We start from the raw sequence: 19,143 nt of genomic DNA on the forward strand, positions 1-19,143 counted from the left end.
ACGTGGGTGCATGTGCACCCCCTGCAAACAGGCACTACCAACAGTGTCGGCAGTGCCTGTGGGCAGTCACAGCTCACCACCTTGCTGGCGGTGGCATCTGCATCCCTGATCATCCCTGGCCACCACCAACGCTGCTAGTGGTGCCTGTCGGTGGTCGCCAACCTGTGTTTGGAGTTTGCCCCCTCCCCAAAACCCCATACCGCCACCGCCAACTGTGTCAGTGGTGTCTGTGGGAGCTCACTGCCACCGGGCTCCCGCCGCTGCACCGGCACAGCCATGCCCCCCTAGCCACCAGGGGCACATGCTATTCATGCATGCTCGCTTTAAAATAAGTTAGCTTGGGTACCAGAAACAACCTGGTCATGACAGCAGATCTCTGCATAGAGTTCTCAGCAGGGTATATTAGCCATTACTAGATTTAGCTCAAGTATTGTTATGCTACTATGCATTCTGCTTTGGAACAACAGCTTTACTCCTGGCATTTTTTTAAAAGTCAATAATTAAGTTAGTATTTTGAAATGTACATCATTGATTTGCAAAAATACTTGGTATCTAGCAGTCTTCATTAATTTTGTATGGCCTACATAGAAGGCCAGTCTACCCAGGCCTAAGAAATTGGCATTGGGGTTTAGAGCCCCAGTGTCATGTTGAGGTCCATGTGAATGCTGTCCTGTTCAAGTTTATAAAAACTCTGTGAAGATACAGGATCCCGTTTATGGCTTGAAGCCTAAATAAATTCTTAGGACTTGAGGTTATGACACATTTTTTATGTTTCTGTTTTTCACTTTAGTTTCCAATTAGATCTGTTAATTGATGGAAACTTTTCATGTTGGCCAAAAGTCTTCAGTTATTTTGCATTATTTCCTCTCAGTTGTGTCTTATGGTTGGAATATATATGTATATTAAACTTTCTGATACCATGACTATGCAGAATTTTTTAGTTATCTCAAAGAATATTAATGTTTTTGGAAATAACATCTATTATCTCATATTTCTTACTGGTAAGTTCTGTAGGTATTTGTCGGTGATGATAAGTGGATCAGGTGAGATTTGAGTTCTTTTAGTTGTTTGTTGAAAAATCATTTTGTAGGTGTCTGTTGGGAAATAGATTATGGTGTAAGGTCCAATCCTAAAAGTGCCAAGCTTTTCACATGTCTTTCTGTGGTACTGTGGCACTTAGAATATAAGGCCAATCCTATGAAATTCTAAAATGAGACTGAATTTCCTGTGTAATAACGTCTTACTCTTGGCACTTTAACTCTGTAGAAATGCATGAAATTACACTGCCAAAATGTTCTTCAATATTTAAAAAAAATATCATATTTATGTTATAGGCTCGTAAGCAACAGCAGGATGGAGACTTAACATTTTTAGAGAAAGTAGAAGATGACATCCATAGAGACTTGGAACGCTCTCTCCGGGAGCTTCAGGCAACACATGCAGAAACAGTGCAAGAACTTGAAAAAACACGGAATATGTTAATCATACAGCATAAAATTAACCGGGATTATCAGGTGCCAAACTCTGGTCACAATGGAAAATAATCAGACAATGAATTTCTCTGTCCCCTGATCCGCCCTGGCTGTGCAGCACCTGTCCCAGCCACAGCCCCACTCCCTCCCTCACTGCTGGGGCCTCAATCTGCTCCCTTCCATGCCACTTCCTTCGCAACAGATTTAACAGCTGGACCCAGCTGCTCTCCACACTGCCAGGCTGCGCTTGCACATCTCTGCTGCGGCTGTGCTTGCACAGGGTATTTATTGGCCACATTATCGGTCACAGCCAATAAAAACTGATTGCCAATAGTCAATATTCCTTATATCTGTGCCAGTCTGATATGGGACTGATGTATTGGTGTGCCTCTAAAATATATCTATTATAGTAGAATAACATCTAATACATTTGGTTACATCAATCACTACTACTACTATTTTAAAATAAAGCTATGATATAGTAGGTGTGTCTCCATATGCTATTAATTCTCATTAGGCTTACTGTGCAGTAAAATACTGTGCTGTAAGCCTTCCCCAGGAGGACATCTACATGTGCTCCCTGTTGGAAACAGATTTGCTCCCAATGGGAGTAGCCCAGTACAGGGCTACTACTGTCCTGCTCTGCCCTCCTGCAGCAGCCAGGGGGAGCTCCCATCTCCCCTGGGTGCTAGCCCAGGAGTTGGCAAGGGGAACAGAGCCAGTCCCAAAGTACATGGGGCCAGGAGAGCCCTGCCAGCTTAGCATGGAGCTAGCTGCACCAGGGAGTAGATGGGGGCTGAGACACAGGCCCCATGTGCCCCCTGGTGCAGCCAGCTCTGTGCCCCACAGAACTGCTCTGGGGAGTGGGCAGGTTCTGGGTTCCCAGTCCCTCCTCACCCTGCAGAGCTGCCAGGTCCATACTGGGAGCTAGGACAGGGGGCAGAGAGCCCCCCAGTTCTGGCACTGATTGGCTCCTGGGGAAAACTGTGAGCAGAGCAGTGCCAGGGCGGACACTGCTCCCTGTCCCCTGTGGTCCCCTGCTGCTTAGGCTGACCGGGAGTAAATTTGTTCCCGGTCAGTGTCTACACAAATGCTACTGTGCAGGTACCAGCTAACTGCACAGTAGTCTACTTTACTGTGCAGTAAATGCTCCACACCTACAGATATTGATGCTTTACTGCACAGTAAGGTGTCTCATGTAGAAGTGCTCAGTGTGTATGGATTATTTAATGTTTCGGGCCTTGCGCTTTGTTTAATTGTTTGATGGCTTCCTTTACTTGCTGGCCAAGTTAGTGGTCACATCTGCAAAGGTTCACACTGTGGTCACTCAGAAATAGCTTTGGGTCTTCTACTTAGCAACACCTATGCAGCTTAGCCTAGGCCCTTTGAAAACAGCCAGCATAAGCCTTTTCAAAGACATCTCTCAGCTGTCCTCAGAGATCCACAGGGTAGGCAAAGTAAAGTCAGTGTCCTACTCATACCACCTTGTACATACTCATTTCTGCGATGGGACTACAGATATTATGCTGGCTCTTCATTCAATTAATTTAATTCTAAAAACCACAAAAAAATTGGGAAAAAAACCATTTAGCAACATTAAGGGAGCATACAAAATACTTCCTGCTGAAACTAAGAACGCTTTGCAGGAAGTATTTTGAGTTACAGCAATTCCACTGACCAAACAGAAATTCACTGTTGGTTCTGGGGGGAAGGGAATGTAGCTGCTGGCTGCAAACCTGCAGTGTAGTTGGTTTTCCCTAGCAACAGCCCCTCCTCTGTGTGCGACTGCTAAGTTTTCAGAATGGAAACAGTGAAAGGGAGCAGAGGAAGCTCATTTTAGGGGTTCCCCAGCTGGTGCTGGAAAGTGAAGTGGGTGAATTAGAGGCCTCCCATGTCATCACACATGGAGGCCTCCAATACATCCGCCCCACCCTCCAGCAGGGGCTTAAGAGCCATGCAGACAGAAGTTACAGAACACACTTTGTTTTGAAATGTCTTCATCTGATCCCTCATGCAATGATTATTCAGATTTTCACCCAATCAGCCATTTTTTAAGCTGACTGAGCCATCCAGTTGTTTGGTCACAGCTATTAACTGCTTTCTGTGACCAGATTCAGTGGAAACTGTCACTTTTGTCTGCACCCTAACTGTAAAGAATAACTAGCATTACTGTTAATAAATGAGCCTGTTTCTTATCAGAATTGGAACTGATTAATTAGAAAATTGTTTGTTTTTGCATAGCCTCAGTATTTATTCATTGCTGAATTTACATTTCATTTTGTTAGCTATTATTCTGTCCCTATATGGAAAAGAAGTTGTGGCAATTCTGAAAGGGTGATAAGTTGTTTATGCCACTTTTTTTCTTACCAAATATTTTTTCAGGCTGAAGTTGAAGCAGTGACCCAGAAGATGGAAGGTCTACAACAAGATTATGATTCAAAACTGAAACAGTATGTCCATCTCCTTGATATCAGGGCTGCACGGATCCAAAACCTGAGAGGGTTATTTTTTAACCCAGATTTTATGTAATTAGTTACGCTTATACTTTTTATAGACTATTTATGCTTAAATAGAATAGAGATTATGATATTCGATTTTAACATTTGTATTAAAATCTGTATTATGTTCAAGATCTTTAATATGTTTCGTCGTTACTAAACATTAGTATTAAGATCACACCTTGAATTAGGTTCCATCATTTCCTGTTGACTTTACAAGTTAAATAGATATACACAGTCGAATAAAATCAGTAAATCCAATAATTTTGTATATGTACAAATTACAAATGGATAATATTTTTATATTCAATATCTATTATAATGAAATCATCCTCTGAAATGGGGCTGCCCAACTGGCAGCCACTGAGTTCCTACCAGCTGCTAATTCCCCCGCCCCCCATTGCTCCAATTGCAGCAATAGCTAGGGTCTCTGTACTACCTCTCCCTTCAGTGGCTTCCACTTCCTGACCTTGCCCTAGGGGGCCAGTATGGCATGGAGAAGCCCTTGGCTCAGGTCACCTGTGCAGTGTAGTGAAGCTGGGGCACCCGCACATGGTGTGGTACGGGACATTCAAATGCAGTGCAGCAGAGGGAAGAACACCAGTGCCAACATGAGGCTTAGTGGGGCCAGTGGTTCATGCTTGTGTGACCAGTGTGGCATGCAGTCCCAGTGGTCCAGCCCATAGCCACATAGAATTTGAATGGCCCTGCTCTAAATCAAAACCCATAAATCACTCCTTAGCATACCACTAACATACCATAGCATGTTAATAAATAAAAATGAGTTTTAATCATCCCAGTCCATAAAGAGTACTACTGAAAACAGTTGGCCTCTTTGAAGAAAACAAACAAACCCACCCCCTTCCAATTCTGTTAGAAAATACTACAGCTGCATTATTTATTTATATTCGCTACAAAAAATCCAATGTTATGTTGCAGACTTTGGCAACACCACCTATATCTCAAAGGCCAGTTTTTAAATGTATGTTTGCTTCATCAGAGAGGTGTAAAATAACAGAAATAACTATAAATAAGTAATTTTAACATCCGACTTGATCTAAATAAAAGCACTAATACACAAAACCTGTCATTGTAGCATAAATATGAAATTTTGCCCTCTCTTTTGTTTATCTTTCTGTTTACAAATTTAGATTTGGAATAACTATTACAGGTTTCTCTCACTTTATGCGGGTTCTGTATGTGTGAATTTGCTCTTATGTAATCCTTTTTATACCAAAAATTTGTTATAAGTGAGGTAAATTCACTCGTATGGGATTGGTGTGGTGGAAACCTACAGTCAGTTGCTTTGTGCAGTACATTGTGGGAATGACACACACCAAAATAAAGTCTCATGTATGAATCTGTGCTCCTCACTTGTTGTCTGTGACACGTGTTTCTTTAGTTGCCATCCCCATTATGGTAACATTCACCACCACCCTGTGCTTGTGTGTACTGTTTGCTGTTGTTAGGTACTTTCTAAGTAAAAGTGGTAGAAATGGGTCTGGGGGTCAGTACAGTTGAGGTCTTGGAGCGTATTCCTATTTGTTACATTGTAAAGTGGGTTCTCTTTATAAGAATTTAACTTATGCACCATTTTCCAGGAACACGTGTACAGCATAAAATAAGGGAGACCTGTATTCCTCTACATTTTAATCTCTTCTTTTTCAAAATTAATGTTTATAATAAATCATAATTTCTGCTAAATTGAACAAGTTCATATTTATTTTCCTTTCATTTAAAATCTAATATTGCAAATAAGAATTGAGAAGGAATTCTTAACAAGTTCTGATGTAATAATATTCAATTTCATCTGAATCTCTAATATATATTATAAAACTTCATTCCATCTACTGAAAGATTATCACTCATATATACACCTACTTTTCATTTTTTTTCTTCTCTTCCACCTACCCCCCAGGTAATCTTGCTTTTCTTTAGTTAATTTTCTTTACTTTTTCTTGTTTTTCTTTTCTTTATTTAATTCTGTGCATCAGCTCTGCAAAAATAGGTATGCTATGTACATCTGCTATGTTTTAGTCTAGTGCTCCCTCTTTTAAATTTTTTTTTAACTTTCCTTCTCATTGCTCTCTTGCAATCTATTATTAATCTATTAAACCTCCTCATTTACAGTTTACTTTATTTTATATATATCTATAGCCAAATAATTGAAATACATGAATCATGATTCCACAAGGCAGTTTTACGGAGCAGAAGCACTGCTTTTTAAAAAAATTGCAGTCACGTTAAGATGATAAATTATCTCTTTTTCTGTATGCAGTCATTAGTCAAGGTATATTGCAACCATTTGTCAATACTGAAAATAAAATTAACACGTAACTCTATTTTCATATTGTCTGTTGTAGCCCAACTAAAGGATATTGCCTATGGTACCAAACAGTACAAGTTCAGATCAGAAATCTTGTCAGATGATCCAGTACATGAATTTGATGAAACTGTCCACTTAGAAAGAGGAGAGAACCTATTTGAAATTCACGTTTGTAAAGTGATTTTTTCTACTGAAGCTGTGCAGGCGTTTGGTGATCAAGAACCTGCAACTTTCTGTACCTATGCATTCTATGATTTTGAACTACATGCAACTCCAGTAGTGCGTGGTCTTAATCCATCCTACAGCTTCACTTCTCAGTATCTTTTGAGGATTGATGACTTCTTTTTGCAGTACATACAGACAAGTGCTGTAACTCTTGAGGTTCATCATGCCTGTGGCACAGATTACAAAACAGTTGCTGCCTGTCAGTTGACATTCCATGGAATCTTAGAAAATAATGGCAGGATTTATAGTACAGCAATGCTAATTGGTAAGTAATATATGAAAATACATATCTGGTGCAGTTTTTTAAGTGATAACTATGATAGTACATACTTGCACTCCATTGAATTAAGTTTTATAACTTTAAGAAAAGAATTATTCTAAATACAAAGTGAAACTCACCTGGATATATGCAGACAAGGTTCTTTGGGTGAATCTGATATCTTATTAGACCAAGTTAAATAATATTTAAGTTTAATATTAAAGTTGGTCTAATAAAAGATATCAGATTCACCCAAAAAACCTTGTCTGCCTATGTCCTTAGACCAACACGGCTACAGCCTACACCCCTGTAACCTGGATATATGTGCACAGATCCCACTGATTTCATTGACCATCTTAGGCAAGCTCTGAAGGATGCAGTTTTTCCCATAATTGTATAAAAACTAAGGCAGTGTATTGTAGGGACAATGTAGAAGTATCTGACTATTGAGTATATTAGAGGATAAATTAAAGTAATATCAGAAAATACAGTGAAGTTCTTTCTGTCCTCCATTTTAAACTTTGAAGTAAATACTACTTATGAATTAATATACTACTGTATATGTAAAACTGTACTTCTTTTCTACTAAACAATGTAATTTTACCTTGTTCTGCAGTAATCTGGGCAAAAGATAGAAACAGACCAGTAAATTAGTCTGTTATAGTTCACATTCTTTTATGTCTCTGAAAATAGTACATATTGGGTTCATCTACTTGTGCGCTTTACTGGAGTTGACTAATTAGCTCCACAGTAAAGCATCACCATCTACACGTGTGCCAGTATTAGGATGCGGTAAACTAATGAATTCCGTGATAGGATAGTACTGTCGGGGACAGTACTATCTTATGGCAGAGTAATAAACTGAAATGAAACACGCATAGACGGTGACCAGGCAGGGGTCAGGCTCCTAGCTACACAGCTTGTATGTTCAGCACCCTTGTGCCCCAGCTGGAGCCTCTGCCACCAATGCTACCACCCACAGCCCAAGGATGACTCCCCAAGACTGCTGCCAGCCCAAGCCGGCTCCTTCCCAGCTCAAAGTGCTGCTATCCCAGGCTCATGTGTACACACTGCTCTTGGGAGGAGTTCATTCTGGCTCAAGGTACTCTGGAGTTTATCACATCACATTAACTGCACGTGTAGATGCACCCATTAGATATAAAAAATGATGTGACATTTTTGTTTCATTATACGGAGACATTTTAAATGACCATTAATCTCTGCCTTTAAAAGTTACTTTAAAGCAAAGGTTTCCTTCATCCTCAAAGATTACTGGTGCTATTGAGTGAAATAATGGTTCCACTCATGTCAGTTACAAAACCCGCATTGAATTCAGCTGAGCTAGGATGTCACCCATTTCACTTTGCTGTGTATCTTATATTTTAATAATCAGTTTAGTCACCTGCAGTAAGTTGGGCAGGGCAAGCTTTGCTTTAACCAGTTTCAGGTAAGATATAATCTAGCCTAGCTATGTTGAAGTAAATAGGAGTTTTGCAAAGGGGTTTAGGAGTTTTGCAAAGGGGTTGTCTCTAAGGTGTCTAAGCTTTACTTTGGCAGGCAAAGTTCTTTGGGTAGATGTGGTATCTTTTATAAGGCCAACTGAATAGTTGGAAAAAATGTTCTTTGCAAGCTTTCGGGCACAAATGCCCTTCTTCAGATATAGGGAGAGTCTACTGATGTTATGTGTTCTCCAAGGTAGAAAAAAGCTAATTGGCAACATGCAGGTCTGTAAAAATGCAAATGAGTGGTAGTTCAGGTGACAATGGGTAGAGATAGGAGAAAAGGAGGAGGAAAGATTGTGTGTAGGAATGTAGCTGTTTGGCTGCAGGCAGGTTACTTGGGGTTATGAGATGGCAGACAGGCTGTAAAGTGCCATAAATCCAATGTCTATATTTACTCCATGATTTTTTGTATCCAGTAGATTTATGAAGTGTAGTTTGCAGGCTCATCTATGAAAGGTGTTCTGTAAATTCCCTTTGAAGATTAGAACTGAGAGATTGGAGAGAGAGAGTGATTGTAAGCTTTACCTTTTAGTTTTGCTTTCCCAGTAGTCCCAGAACATGTTGTTTGTGCATTACTATGAGATGCTGTTTAAAAGCAGAATAAATCCTGCATTATATCATTGCTAAACAGCAGTATTAAAGGGAGTGTCACTTGAAAAACAAAGAACTGTTTCTTCTACTCTGTTCAGCACTAGGGAGGTCTCACTGTGTCCAGCTTTGGGCCCCACACTTCAAAAAAGATGTGGACAGATTAGAAAGAATCCAGTGGAGAGCAACAGAAATGCTTAGAGGCCTGGGAGGCATGACTTACCAGAAATGGCTGAAAGAACTAGGGTTATTTAGTCTAGAGAAGACAATATTGAGGAGAGATTTGATAACAGTCTTCAAATACCTGAAAGACAATTATAGAGCGGATGAAAATGTACTGTGGCTATAGGGGACAGGTCTAGGAACAAAAGCCTCAAGCTACAGCAGAGGAAATTTAAATTGGAGGTTAGGAGAAAGTTCCTGACTATGAAGGTGGTCATGCATTGGCTCAGGCTACCTATAGAGTCTGTGCAATTGCCATCCCAGAAAGTTTTGAAGAATAGGTTAGACTGGGGTAGGCAGTGTTTTTTGGCCAGAGTGCCGAAAAACACTACAATGCCTACCTCGGAAGGTGCCGGAGTGCCGGCACAGCAGAAAAACAAAATGAGGGCAAGGGGTACATGGCAGGATGCCCTGCTAGTGCCCCTTGCCCCCAACCCAAAGCCCCTGCCCCCCAGCCCTACTGCCCCTTGCCCTCTACCCCGGGCTCTGTGGCTGCCAGCAGCTACTCCAGCTCTAGGTAGCTGCTAGAGCCTGGGCTGCTCCCAGCAGGGCTCGCAGCATCCCAGCTGCCTGCTGCAAGCAACCCGGGCTCCTGGCTGGCAGCAGCTCCCCGGAGCCGGGAGGCTCCAAACAGCTGTGCTGGGCTCTGGGCTCTGGGCTCTGGCATCAGCTCCACACCAACTCATGCTCCCACGCGTTGGAGTGGGCGGTGGGGGAGGGGCCTGAGGCAACACAGCTCCGGTCTCTTCCTCGCTTCTGGCACAGAGGTGATGAGCCCGGCGCAGCTGGTTGTAGACAGCCCAGGATCTGGGCAGCTGCAGCAAGCAAGCAGGGGCAGGCTGCAAACAGCTGCACTTGGGCTCTACAGCTCCAGCATCATTTCCGTGCTGGCGGCAACTACATGGGCACCTCGGGGCGGACAGCAGGGCAACGCAGCCTGCCCTGAGGTGCACGTTGCCACCAGCACGGAACTGATGCTGGAGCTGTAGAGCCCAGTGCAGCTGTTTGCAGCCTGCCCCCTGCTTGCTTACTGCAACTGCCCAGAGCCCGGGCTGGCTGCAAACAGCTGCGCCGGACTCATCACCTCTGTGCCAGGAGCGGGGGAGAGACTGGAGCTGCGCTGCCTCAGGCCCCTCCCCCACCGCCCACTCATGCACCCATGCGTTGGAGCTGGTGTGGAGCTGATGCCAGAGCCCAGAGCCCGGCACAGCTGTTTGGAGCCTCCCAGCTCTGGGGAGCTGCTGCCAGCCAGGAGCCCAGGCTGCTCGCAGCAGGCAGCTAGGACACTGCAAGCCCTGCTGGGAGCAGCCCGGGCTCCATCACTGGCAGCAGCTACCCGGAGCTGGGGCTGGCCATGGCATGCCAAGCAAAATGGCTTTGCGTGCCATGCTCGGCACGTGTGCCAGGGTTTGCCGATCCCTGGGTTAGACAGACACTTGGCTAGGATGGTTTAATCAGGGATGATTTTGCCTGGAGCAGTGGGCTGAACTAAATGGCCTCATGATGTCCCTTCCAGGCCTTCTATCCTGTGATCCTGTGATTAGTGCTTTATAGCTAACCCGAGGGTTTTAACTAAGTTAACAGTTTCCTTAATTACCAGTAGAGAAAGGAAAGAAGTAGTTGTACTTCATATCAGCAGATTGGAGATCACAAATTAAGTAATGAGCTATTGAAAAGATAAAGATGTTTTTATTTGTTCTTAATTTCATTTATGTTAGTATTCATATTTTAATATCATAATTATGAGCAGAGTTCTTGTTCATTGTATTTTACTCTACCTATTTTCTTATATGACTTACATATACTGGACATTAAATGTTCAAAATGAGATTTTTCCCCCCTTTTTTCAAGCAAGTTCTATGACATTTTAGTACAGCTATTTTAACCATTTTCATTTTAATCTTTGAAAAAATATCCAAATTGTCAACTATTATTTTATCAAAAAACCAAAGTATTAATTCAGTTAATTCAAATATATGTCATCAAATAAAAGACATTATTTCAATCGGCTGTACATTTTGCATATGAAACACAATTTGTAGTCAGATTTTTTTAAAGAACATTATAATTAATAGAAATCTGAAAGATGTCTTGGATAAGCTTTTTGAAAAAACAGGTCCTATATTCCTTATTTTTTCTATCAAACATATTCTTAACCATGGCAATATGTATATTGGCATTTGGCCTTGCCAAGGTGTTAAATGCCTGTTTTAATAGAAAATAGGCTGGTATTGCTGCTTTTTGTTTAAATTGCTTAACATTTCCAATTTTTCAGTTGCTCATAACTTTGCCAGACTCTAACCTTTCCAGACTCTTTCTGTTCCAAGCAAATCTATTTTAGGCTTTAATTGGATGATAATGCTATTTTGGACCTCTGCCTCATTTAGTACACAAGATGCGGACAGTGAATGAGGCAGACATTTGACAAAGGTTGTTGTTTTGCACTAGGCAATGGACCTAAATCGAGGAGAGCTGAGTTCTGTTCCTGTTCTGCCATAGACTACTGATATTATTTTGGCAAAGTTATCATAAAGTATGTGCCCAAGAAGTAACTTTAATTCTGGCATTTTTTTACTTTTGAGTGTTAAATTTTACTGCCTTCATGTGCTTGTTGTAAAGTTATTCTTTATACTTATATTTTTCTTCAGGAATTGGAGGGAACATCCAAAACTATGGCATTGTGGAATACTGGATCAGATTACGTGTTCCTATGGATCAGACTATTCGACTCTATAAAGAACGATCAAAAGCTCTAGGATACATAACATCCAATGTAAAAGAATGTGAACAAATGCCAGAGGTAAATTAACTTTTTTCTGAACTTGTCATACAATATACAGACCGAAGTGTTCAAAATTGCACTTTTTTAACACAAGTATTTCCTTGCCATTGAAACTAAAAATGTTAACCAAAATGTACTGCTAATATTGCAGTATTTTCCAGTGAGTCCTAACTCAAGGTGTTGTTAATTTAAAGATTTTTCCTGGAAATAGTAGGTTTTATATTTGATTATTTAAGAATGATATTGTACCATTGGTTGAAAAAACCCATAAGTGGCTCTATTTTGATATTTTTGTAACTTAACAGAAGAATGATGCTGAACATTTAATCTAATCCTTTTTTGGACTAAGTTTTTAATTTCCCTCTTTTTTCTTTTTTTTTTTAAACTAATTTGTTTTTTTTCTAGAAGAATTCTATTACTATACACTGGGGTGCTCAACCTCTGGCCTACAGGCCAAATGTAAGTACCATGGCACCTGACCCACAGGGCCCCCCACAGGTTGGGTAATTTGGCAGCAGGGGAGTGGTGGCCATTAATATGGACACCCTTCCCACTGCCAAATTTCTAAATTCCAAGCCCTGTGCACCCACTCAGAGCCAAGCCAAGCCCCCTTTCCTCCACAGGGCTAGGTTGGGGCCAGGCCATACTCCCTTTTCCCCACAGGGCTGGATTGGGGCTGGGTCACACGCCTGTTCCCCCACAAAGGCCTGGGTTAGGGTTCAGCCACACCCCTCCCCCACCAAGGGTCAAGCCATGCCCTATTCAGCCTGCCATCCAGATCACATCCTACTCCCCACACCCCACATGTCTAGATAAAGCTACCTTTCCCCCCCCTCTCCTCCCATGGAGCCGGGTTCAGACCAAGCTGCCCCCCACCCCCTCTGTGTGGCCAGAAGGTGCCCACTGCACCAGCCCCTGGCACTGGATCAGAACCACCATGTGGCCTACAGTTGGACCAGGCACCATCTATCCAACCTACTGGGGAAAAAGGTTGAGCACCACTGCTGTACTCTATTGTGACTATTGCTCATGTATCCTGTTTGTAAGCAGCAGTCGTAAGAGAAGGGGAGTTCGGATGTCTTTGGCATTTGACTTAGGAAGCATTTTCTTTAAACTGTCTTAATGAGCCAATTTATTCTGTCAGTATAAACCAGTGAAAATTTGGAATAACTTCAGTGGTTTCTGTGCAATTATTCCAGCTTTACATCAGTGTAATCTGAGAAGCAAAATTGGGTCATTATTTCTATATTTAGATCAATAGAAGTACTTTTAGGTTGTTTATACCGTTGAATATTTAAATCTGGTTTTAAAGAAAATGAAAATTATTTAAATTTAATTTATAGATTCTGGAAATTGTTAAAAAGTGAAAGTTAAAAGCTGCTACTAAGTCTTTTCTATTTTGGTTTATATTTATTTATTTCTGCCATGTTAATGATCTAAACTCAGTCATTGTCACATAAGCATAATCTCAAATATCTACAAATCCAAACAAAACGGATAAAATGTATTTTGTGGGAAAAATAGGATGGGAACAGTGGCAACGTATAAGGGGTGGGTGCACAGGGGTTCACCTGAGAGCACTGGTGCACCCCCTGTCAGGCCACACTCCCTGTTTCGGCGACAGGCAGGGGAACTGGCGGGTGTGCCAGTGCGCCCCCCCTGCAAGTACTGGTCAGGGAGCAGGGCTGCTAGCAAAAGCAGCCACACTGCTTCCAGAAGTGGCTGTGGGACTTCCAGAAGCAGCGCGGCCACTTTTTGGTAAGTGAGATCGGCCACAGAGGGACCCCCACTCCCTGTCACTGACCAGTGTCAGGAGGGGGCATGTGCCTCCCCTGACTCAAGAGGCACCAGTTGCCCATGGATGGAAAGAGCATAAAAAAAACCCCAAAAAACTGAGTAGCTTTCCATACACATGAATGAATCACTGCTGCTTTTACAAGCCTTTCATGGTGGAAACAATAATCTTGTAAGAAACAGCAACACTATATGAAGTTTCATATAGTCTGCAGCTGCAGGACTAGCTGTAGCATTAATTTAGAATCTACACTTGTTTAAAAAAAAATCTAGCTCTTATAGTTTTGAAAGTACAACAGTCCTGAAAACATGAACAAATTGCACACTTTTATAAAGAAATTGTTTTCCCGTGTCTGTGAATAATCTGAGTATTAGCTCTGATAGGTGTGAACTGCTCAGTTCTATCAGCTGATAAATCTGGAACTGTCATATTTAGGTTTCATAATTATTATAAACTATTTCACAAAGATAATTTAACAAATGTATTCAGCTGGTATGTTTTGTCCCACAAAACCAAACTGCCACATCCAGATGTTAGACCTTCAGCCTCCAAGAAACTCTACAATGCAACTCTGCATTAGCAATGCAATGTTTGTGTCATATATCTGCACAGCATACAGTAATACAAGGGCCTGATAATCATTTGTAATGAATGAAATTCCATTGATGATCTAGTACCATTGTTCCATTACCAGTTAATGTGTGTAACTATACTTATAATTGAATTACTCTTGTTTTTATATTGAATTACTTTTTGCTGACATGCTGAATCATGAAGTTTTAGAAGAAGCAAACAAACAAGCAGCAGATACAAAGAGGTTCATCCCCTCTTCTGCATCTTCAAAGTAACATTGAGCTAAATTTATTGTATAAATAAAGTTTTGACACATGAATTTAGTTAAACAGTAGTTTGGGTGTCATTCAAGCAAACAGCAGTTTGTTCTGTTTATATATATCTTAAGCTGTGCCAGCATAAGAATTTTAATGGTTTTAATTTAACATGTATTTTTTCAGTTAAAGCAGTCAATACTCAGAACTGCCCAAGTCAGCGCTTCAGCAGATGGCAATTTAAATGAACTCCATATTACAGTAAAATGTTGTAACAATCTACAGTCCCGAAAAAATGACCTTCAGCCAAGTCCTTACGTTGTCTACAAGTTCTTTGACTTTGCAGACCATGATACTCCCATCATATGTAGCAGCAACAACCCACAGTTGGACGATCACATGCATTTCCCAGTGCCAATGAATGCAGATTTAGACCGATACCTTAAATCAGAGTCCTTGACCTTTTATGCATTTGATGATGATGAAAAAGAAGAAAGTGTTTATATAGGGAAAGCCAGTGTGCCTCTTATTTCATTAGCGCATGACAGATGCATCTCAGGTAAGAATTTATCTTCTGCAGAGAAAACAAACTGTTTACAGGCTTTTCCATTATGTATTTCTTTAAAAATGGTTGGCCTCATTTTAGTGGTATTCTAATTTTACACCGGAGTAAATTCTATTGATAACTTATTATGAGGTTTTGCTTTTCATTACCGCCAGAAACTGCCTATTTATCAGGCTGAATGTAAGGTTCAGATTTTTACATAAATCTTTCCTAAATGAAAAAGAGTTATTATAATGTTTTTAACCTCCCTATAAGTTTAAAAAAAAAGTCCCAAAAATCAAGGATAAGCTGTAACTAAGCCTAGTCACACTAATGACAACATATGCACTCTCTTTTCCTGTATTTGGCTCGTAGTTCCATTTGTGACATGAGTATCATTTGATAAATAAGCCATGGGTCTGATCAGCATAAGTTGCCATTCATTAATAGTGCCTGAATTTAATTTCTTACATGACATCTATATTTTCTTTATTTTGCTAATATTTTCTTAATCTCCTTATATTTGACAGATTTGCTGAGACTGATGAGACTTAGCCAAGTTGTCAATAAACTGTATATAGGAAGGCACCATTAGTGTTAACCTCCCTTGGACAATTCTGGATCAAAAATTAGATTTAGGAACTGCATTTGAATCTATGTTACATGCATTGAAATGAATGTTTTTTAAATTATTTTTACAAAATTATTTTAAAACAGAATTAATGAACAGAAATGTGAATCTCAAAGGAGAAAAAGTCCTATATGTGATAAGCTTCATATAAGGAATTAGAACAATATTTAGCACTGCTGTTAAGGTGTTGTACTAAGGCAGTGGTCTCCATCCTTTTTAAGTAGAAGATCACTTTTGGAATTTAAAAACAACCCAAGATCTATTGTACACCACCACCGTCCTCTCCCCTCCCCCCCACCCAGCAGGTAAGTTTGTGGGGAGGGAAGGGGGGCGGGGGCAGATCAAGACAGAGGGAGAAAAAATTATTTGGGGGCGTGCCTCCCCAGCAGGTAAGTTCCACCCGGCCAGGGTCCCATTCAGCTTACCCCGGCTCCTGCCTCTGCAGCACTGTCCCTCACTGCGGGGGCCTCTATCTACCCCCCCACCCTTTCCCTCCCCCACGGACTGACCTGCTGGGCTGGGGTGCACACATGCATGCACACGGTGTGGAAGAAGAAAACCCCAGGCCTTAATTTCTGCTGACTTTGAGTTAGTGCACTATTTGCTAATGATTGGTTTTTAGTTTTCCTTGGGAGTCCTTAAGACTCCTTCCCCGGGATTCTTGTTGCCTCTTACTGCCTTCTTCATACCAGACATTCCATTGAGTTTGAGGGGTCTTGCTACCTCGAGACTCTAGAACTTTTTGGAGGTGGATCAGTTTATCAAGATCAAAAGTTCCTTCTGAAGGAAATTGTTTGGAGGGTTATCCCTGGTATACCAATTCCATTTATCTAAAAACTTACACGACTTGACCATAATGCACATACATATAACCTGCTGGGGTTCCTTTTGGCGGGGTTGGGACATCTTTTGACCCAGAGCCCCCCATCCCTCAGTTCACACAGGGCACTCACACAGGGAAGAGGGTAAGGGACTTGATGTGCCAATTTTGAACCGTGGGCAGCGCATGAAGCAGCGTCCTAACAGTTATTTGGTCACATCAACTGCCAGTTACCCGGATGGTTTCCGTGGATGGGGAAAGGATAAACCTGTCTGCTGGGTCATGAGGTTCTAGTTGGGCCCCCTTGCTTTCAAGTCTGCCTTTCTAGACAGCCTTGGGGCAGCTAGACCCAACCTTAGTCTCAGACCTAGTCAGCGGCTCCTATTCTTTCCTTTCACACAAGGGAACTTCTGCTCTGAGGCACAGGGTTCAAGAATATTTCTTTAGTCCCAGCCTTGGTCAGTGACACCGTGGAAAACACTCTCACTATTCCCCAGGTTTCTATATTCCTTAGTCTAGACTTTTCATTTTACTCTTTTAATTATAAACCAGTTTCATACAAACCCTTTAGAGTGTCTGACAAGTTCGTATTTCAGAAGTTTGGATGGCGTAAGCTCGAACTGGTTTCCCCGACCCGCACGGGCAGTCTTCCACCGATAACCCCTTTAGAGATTTCAAAAGGTCTCTTACCTTGATTTGGCACCTGGGGTTTCGGAGGGGAACAGTCTGCAAGCCCGTCAGTACTCTCAGCCGGCTGTTGCCATCCGAGTCACGGCACCAAGAATTGTGGAAGAAACAAGCTTCACTTTATTGTTTGGTCACGAAGTTGTCAGAGACTTTATTATACAAGAAGCTGCAGGGGAGAGCACCGGACAGACAGAGCTTTCTCTTATCAGTTCTGCAGTCCCCCCCCCCCCCCCCCCGACAATTGAAGCAAGCCTTTTATATGTTTTAATTCATGTCACATGACACAAGATATAACAAGTCAAAGAAAAACTGGTTTGAACCAGAAGGCTGCAAGAGGGCATAGACTGTGGTTTGACCTATTGAACTTATAGGTCTACTCAGCTTAACAAGGGAAAAGGGCGGGAGAAAGAGCAGATTGCAAAATAGGCGGGGAAAAAGCATTCATTAGCAAATAGTGCGCTAACTCAAAGAAGTCAGCAGAAATTAAGGCCTGGGGTTTTCTTCTTCCACAATGGACACTCAGCCCCCCACCCCAGCCTCAGATCAACTCCAAGAGGCTGTGAGATCTACCGGTGGATCAAGTTTCACTGGTTGGTGACCACTGTACTAAGGCATAGGTCCATATGGACCTGAGGCCATGGCTTTGCAGTTGCATCCATCTGAACAAGCATTTCAACTTTCATACATATGATTGCAGAAATGGGATGTATAGTAGAAATAATTGGGGAAAACCCTCCACGATGAGTTTTGACTTTTCTAATAAACCTAAAACAACGTGCAAAGTTTCATTATTGTCGTTCTGTTTTTAAATGATGCTGCATCGCAGAAAAACTCATATTCTAGCTCGTATCCTCTGGGCCACCCTTTTATATGTATCTATAATTTACAAGACTATTTGCAGAGGGTGTATATAGTCAATAATGACTGTTGCTTAATTCACCAGTTAAAGGTAACTGAATTAAAATAATTTGCAGAAGTGTACACTAAGAATCTAAGAACAAATTTTGTAGCAGTCATATTTAACAGTGCATAGACAAATTATGTGGCAATTTGAATCAAAAGAAAATGTTTCTAACATGTATTTAAATACTTTAATACACATTTAAATAATTTTTCTTGTATCCATTTGGCAATAGACTCTCAGAACCACTTGATAGTCTTATTTTAAAATTCTTATTCAACATTATTAATTAAAATCTAACAGCTCTTAGAAGCTGTTTTTATTTTGTCAGAGATGGTTTCTGGATTAGTGAAATTTGCATATATTTAAAAACTAATTGTATAATTGTTTAAAACAAAAACTGAAAAATATCAACCTTAGGTAAGGAGCAGAGAAATTATTTTAGGTAAAGAAAGCTACTTCGAAAAAAGATAAAGAATGTGATATCAGAGAGATAGCAGCCTGGGTCATTAGGGCCTGGAAAGCGTACAGGTATCTAATGTTAACAGGCCATTTTGTATTGTGGTTTTTAAATCCTTTGCTTAAAATATTCCCCATTTTCTGGTTGAATCTTTAGGAGATACCCCTCTGCTTTGAATTAATATTCTATGTTGGGTATTGGATGATGACATTCTTAAGGGAATTTTAGAAAATGAATATAAATCCTCTTTGATTCTTGCATTCCATGCTGTTTCACTTTGCATGAGAAATTATGTAGTTAGATCTTTTGGGCTTTTTACTTTCAGGTACATTTGAATTAACAAATTGTGAAAAGCACTCAACAGGTACCATTGATGTTGAACTAAAATGGAGATTTGCCTATCTACCACCAAGTGGAACAGCAATTGCTGCAGACCTAGCAAATTACATCCAAAATGAGAAATCAATGGAGATTAAATCACCAGTGAAGGAGGAAGTTCACACTCCAGCCCTGATCACTTCTTTTAGTACATCAGCAGCTGTAAGTAATTTAGCAAATTCACAATACTTAAGAGATTTAAGAGATATTTTATAGTAGATCGTTA

The 19,143-nt window shown here is 41.0% G+C and overlaps 2 protein-coding genes across 2 annotated transcripts in view; both read left to right on the top strand.

Annotated features, from left to right (window-relative positions):
• The window catches only part of RPGRIP1L (RPGRIP1 like), an 82,760-nt gene extending 76,339 nt beyond the window's left edge, over positions 1-6,421 (top strand). Inside the window, exons 13-15 of the mRNA XM_059713788.1 lie at positions 1,335-1,514; positions 3,855-3,922; positions 6,334-6,421. Coding sequence (XP_059569771.1) covers positions 1,335-1,514; positions 3,855-3,922; positions 6,334-6,400 — 315 coding nt within the window. The 3' untranslated portion in view covers positions 6,401-6,421. The remainder of the gene's footprint in view (positions 1-1,334; positions 1,515-3,854; positions 3,923-6,333) is intronic.
• LOC102565355 (protein fantom) overlaps positions 6,339-19,143 on the top strand; it is an 86,573-nt gene continuing 73,768 nt past the window's right edge. The window contains exons 1-5 of the mRNA XM_059713790.1: positions 6,339-6,786; positions 11,741-11,892; positions 12,280-12,333; positions 14,683-15,055; positions 18,865-19,079. Of these exons, the coding sequence (XP_059569773.1) occupies positions 6,777-6,786; positions 11,741-11,892; positions 12,280-12,333; positions 14,683-15,055; positions 18,865-19,079 (804 nt within the window). The 5' untranslated portion in view covers positions 6,339-6,776. The remainder of the gene's footprint in view (positions 6,787-11,740; positions 11,893-12,279; positions 12,334-14,682; positions 15,056-18,864; positions 19,080-19,143) is intronic.

The sequence above is a fragment of the Alligator mississippiensis genome, chromosome 10, assembly GCF_030867095.1.
Source record: "Alligator mississippiensis isolate rAllMis1 chromosome 10, rAllMis1, whole genome shotgun sequence".
Taxonomy (NCBI): Eukaryota; Metazoa; Chordata; order Crocodylia; family Alligatoridae; genus Alligator; species Alligator mississippiensis.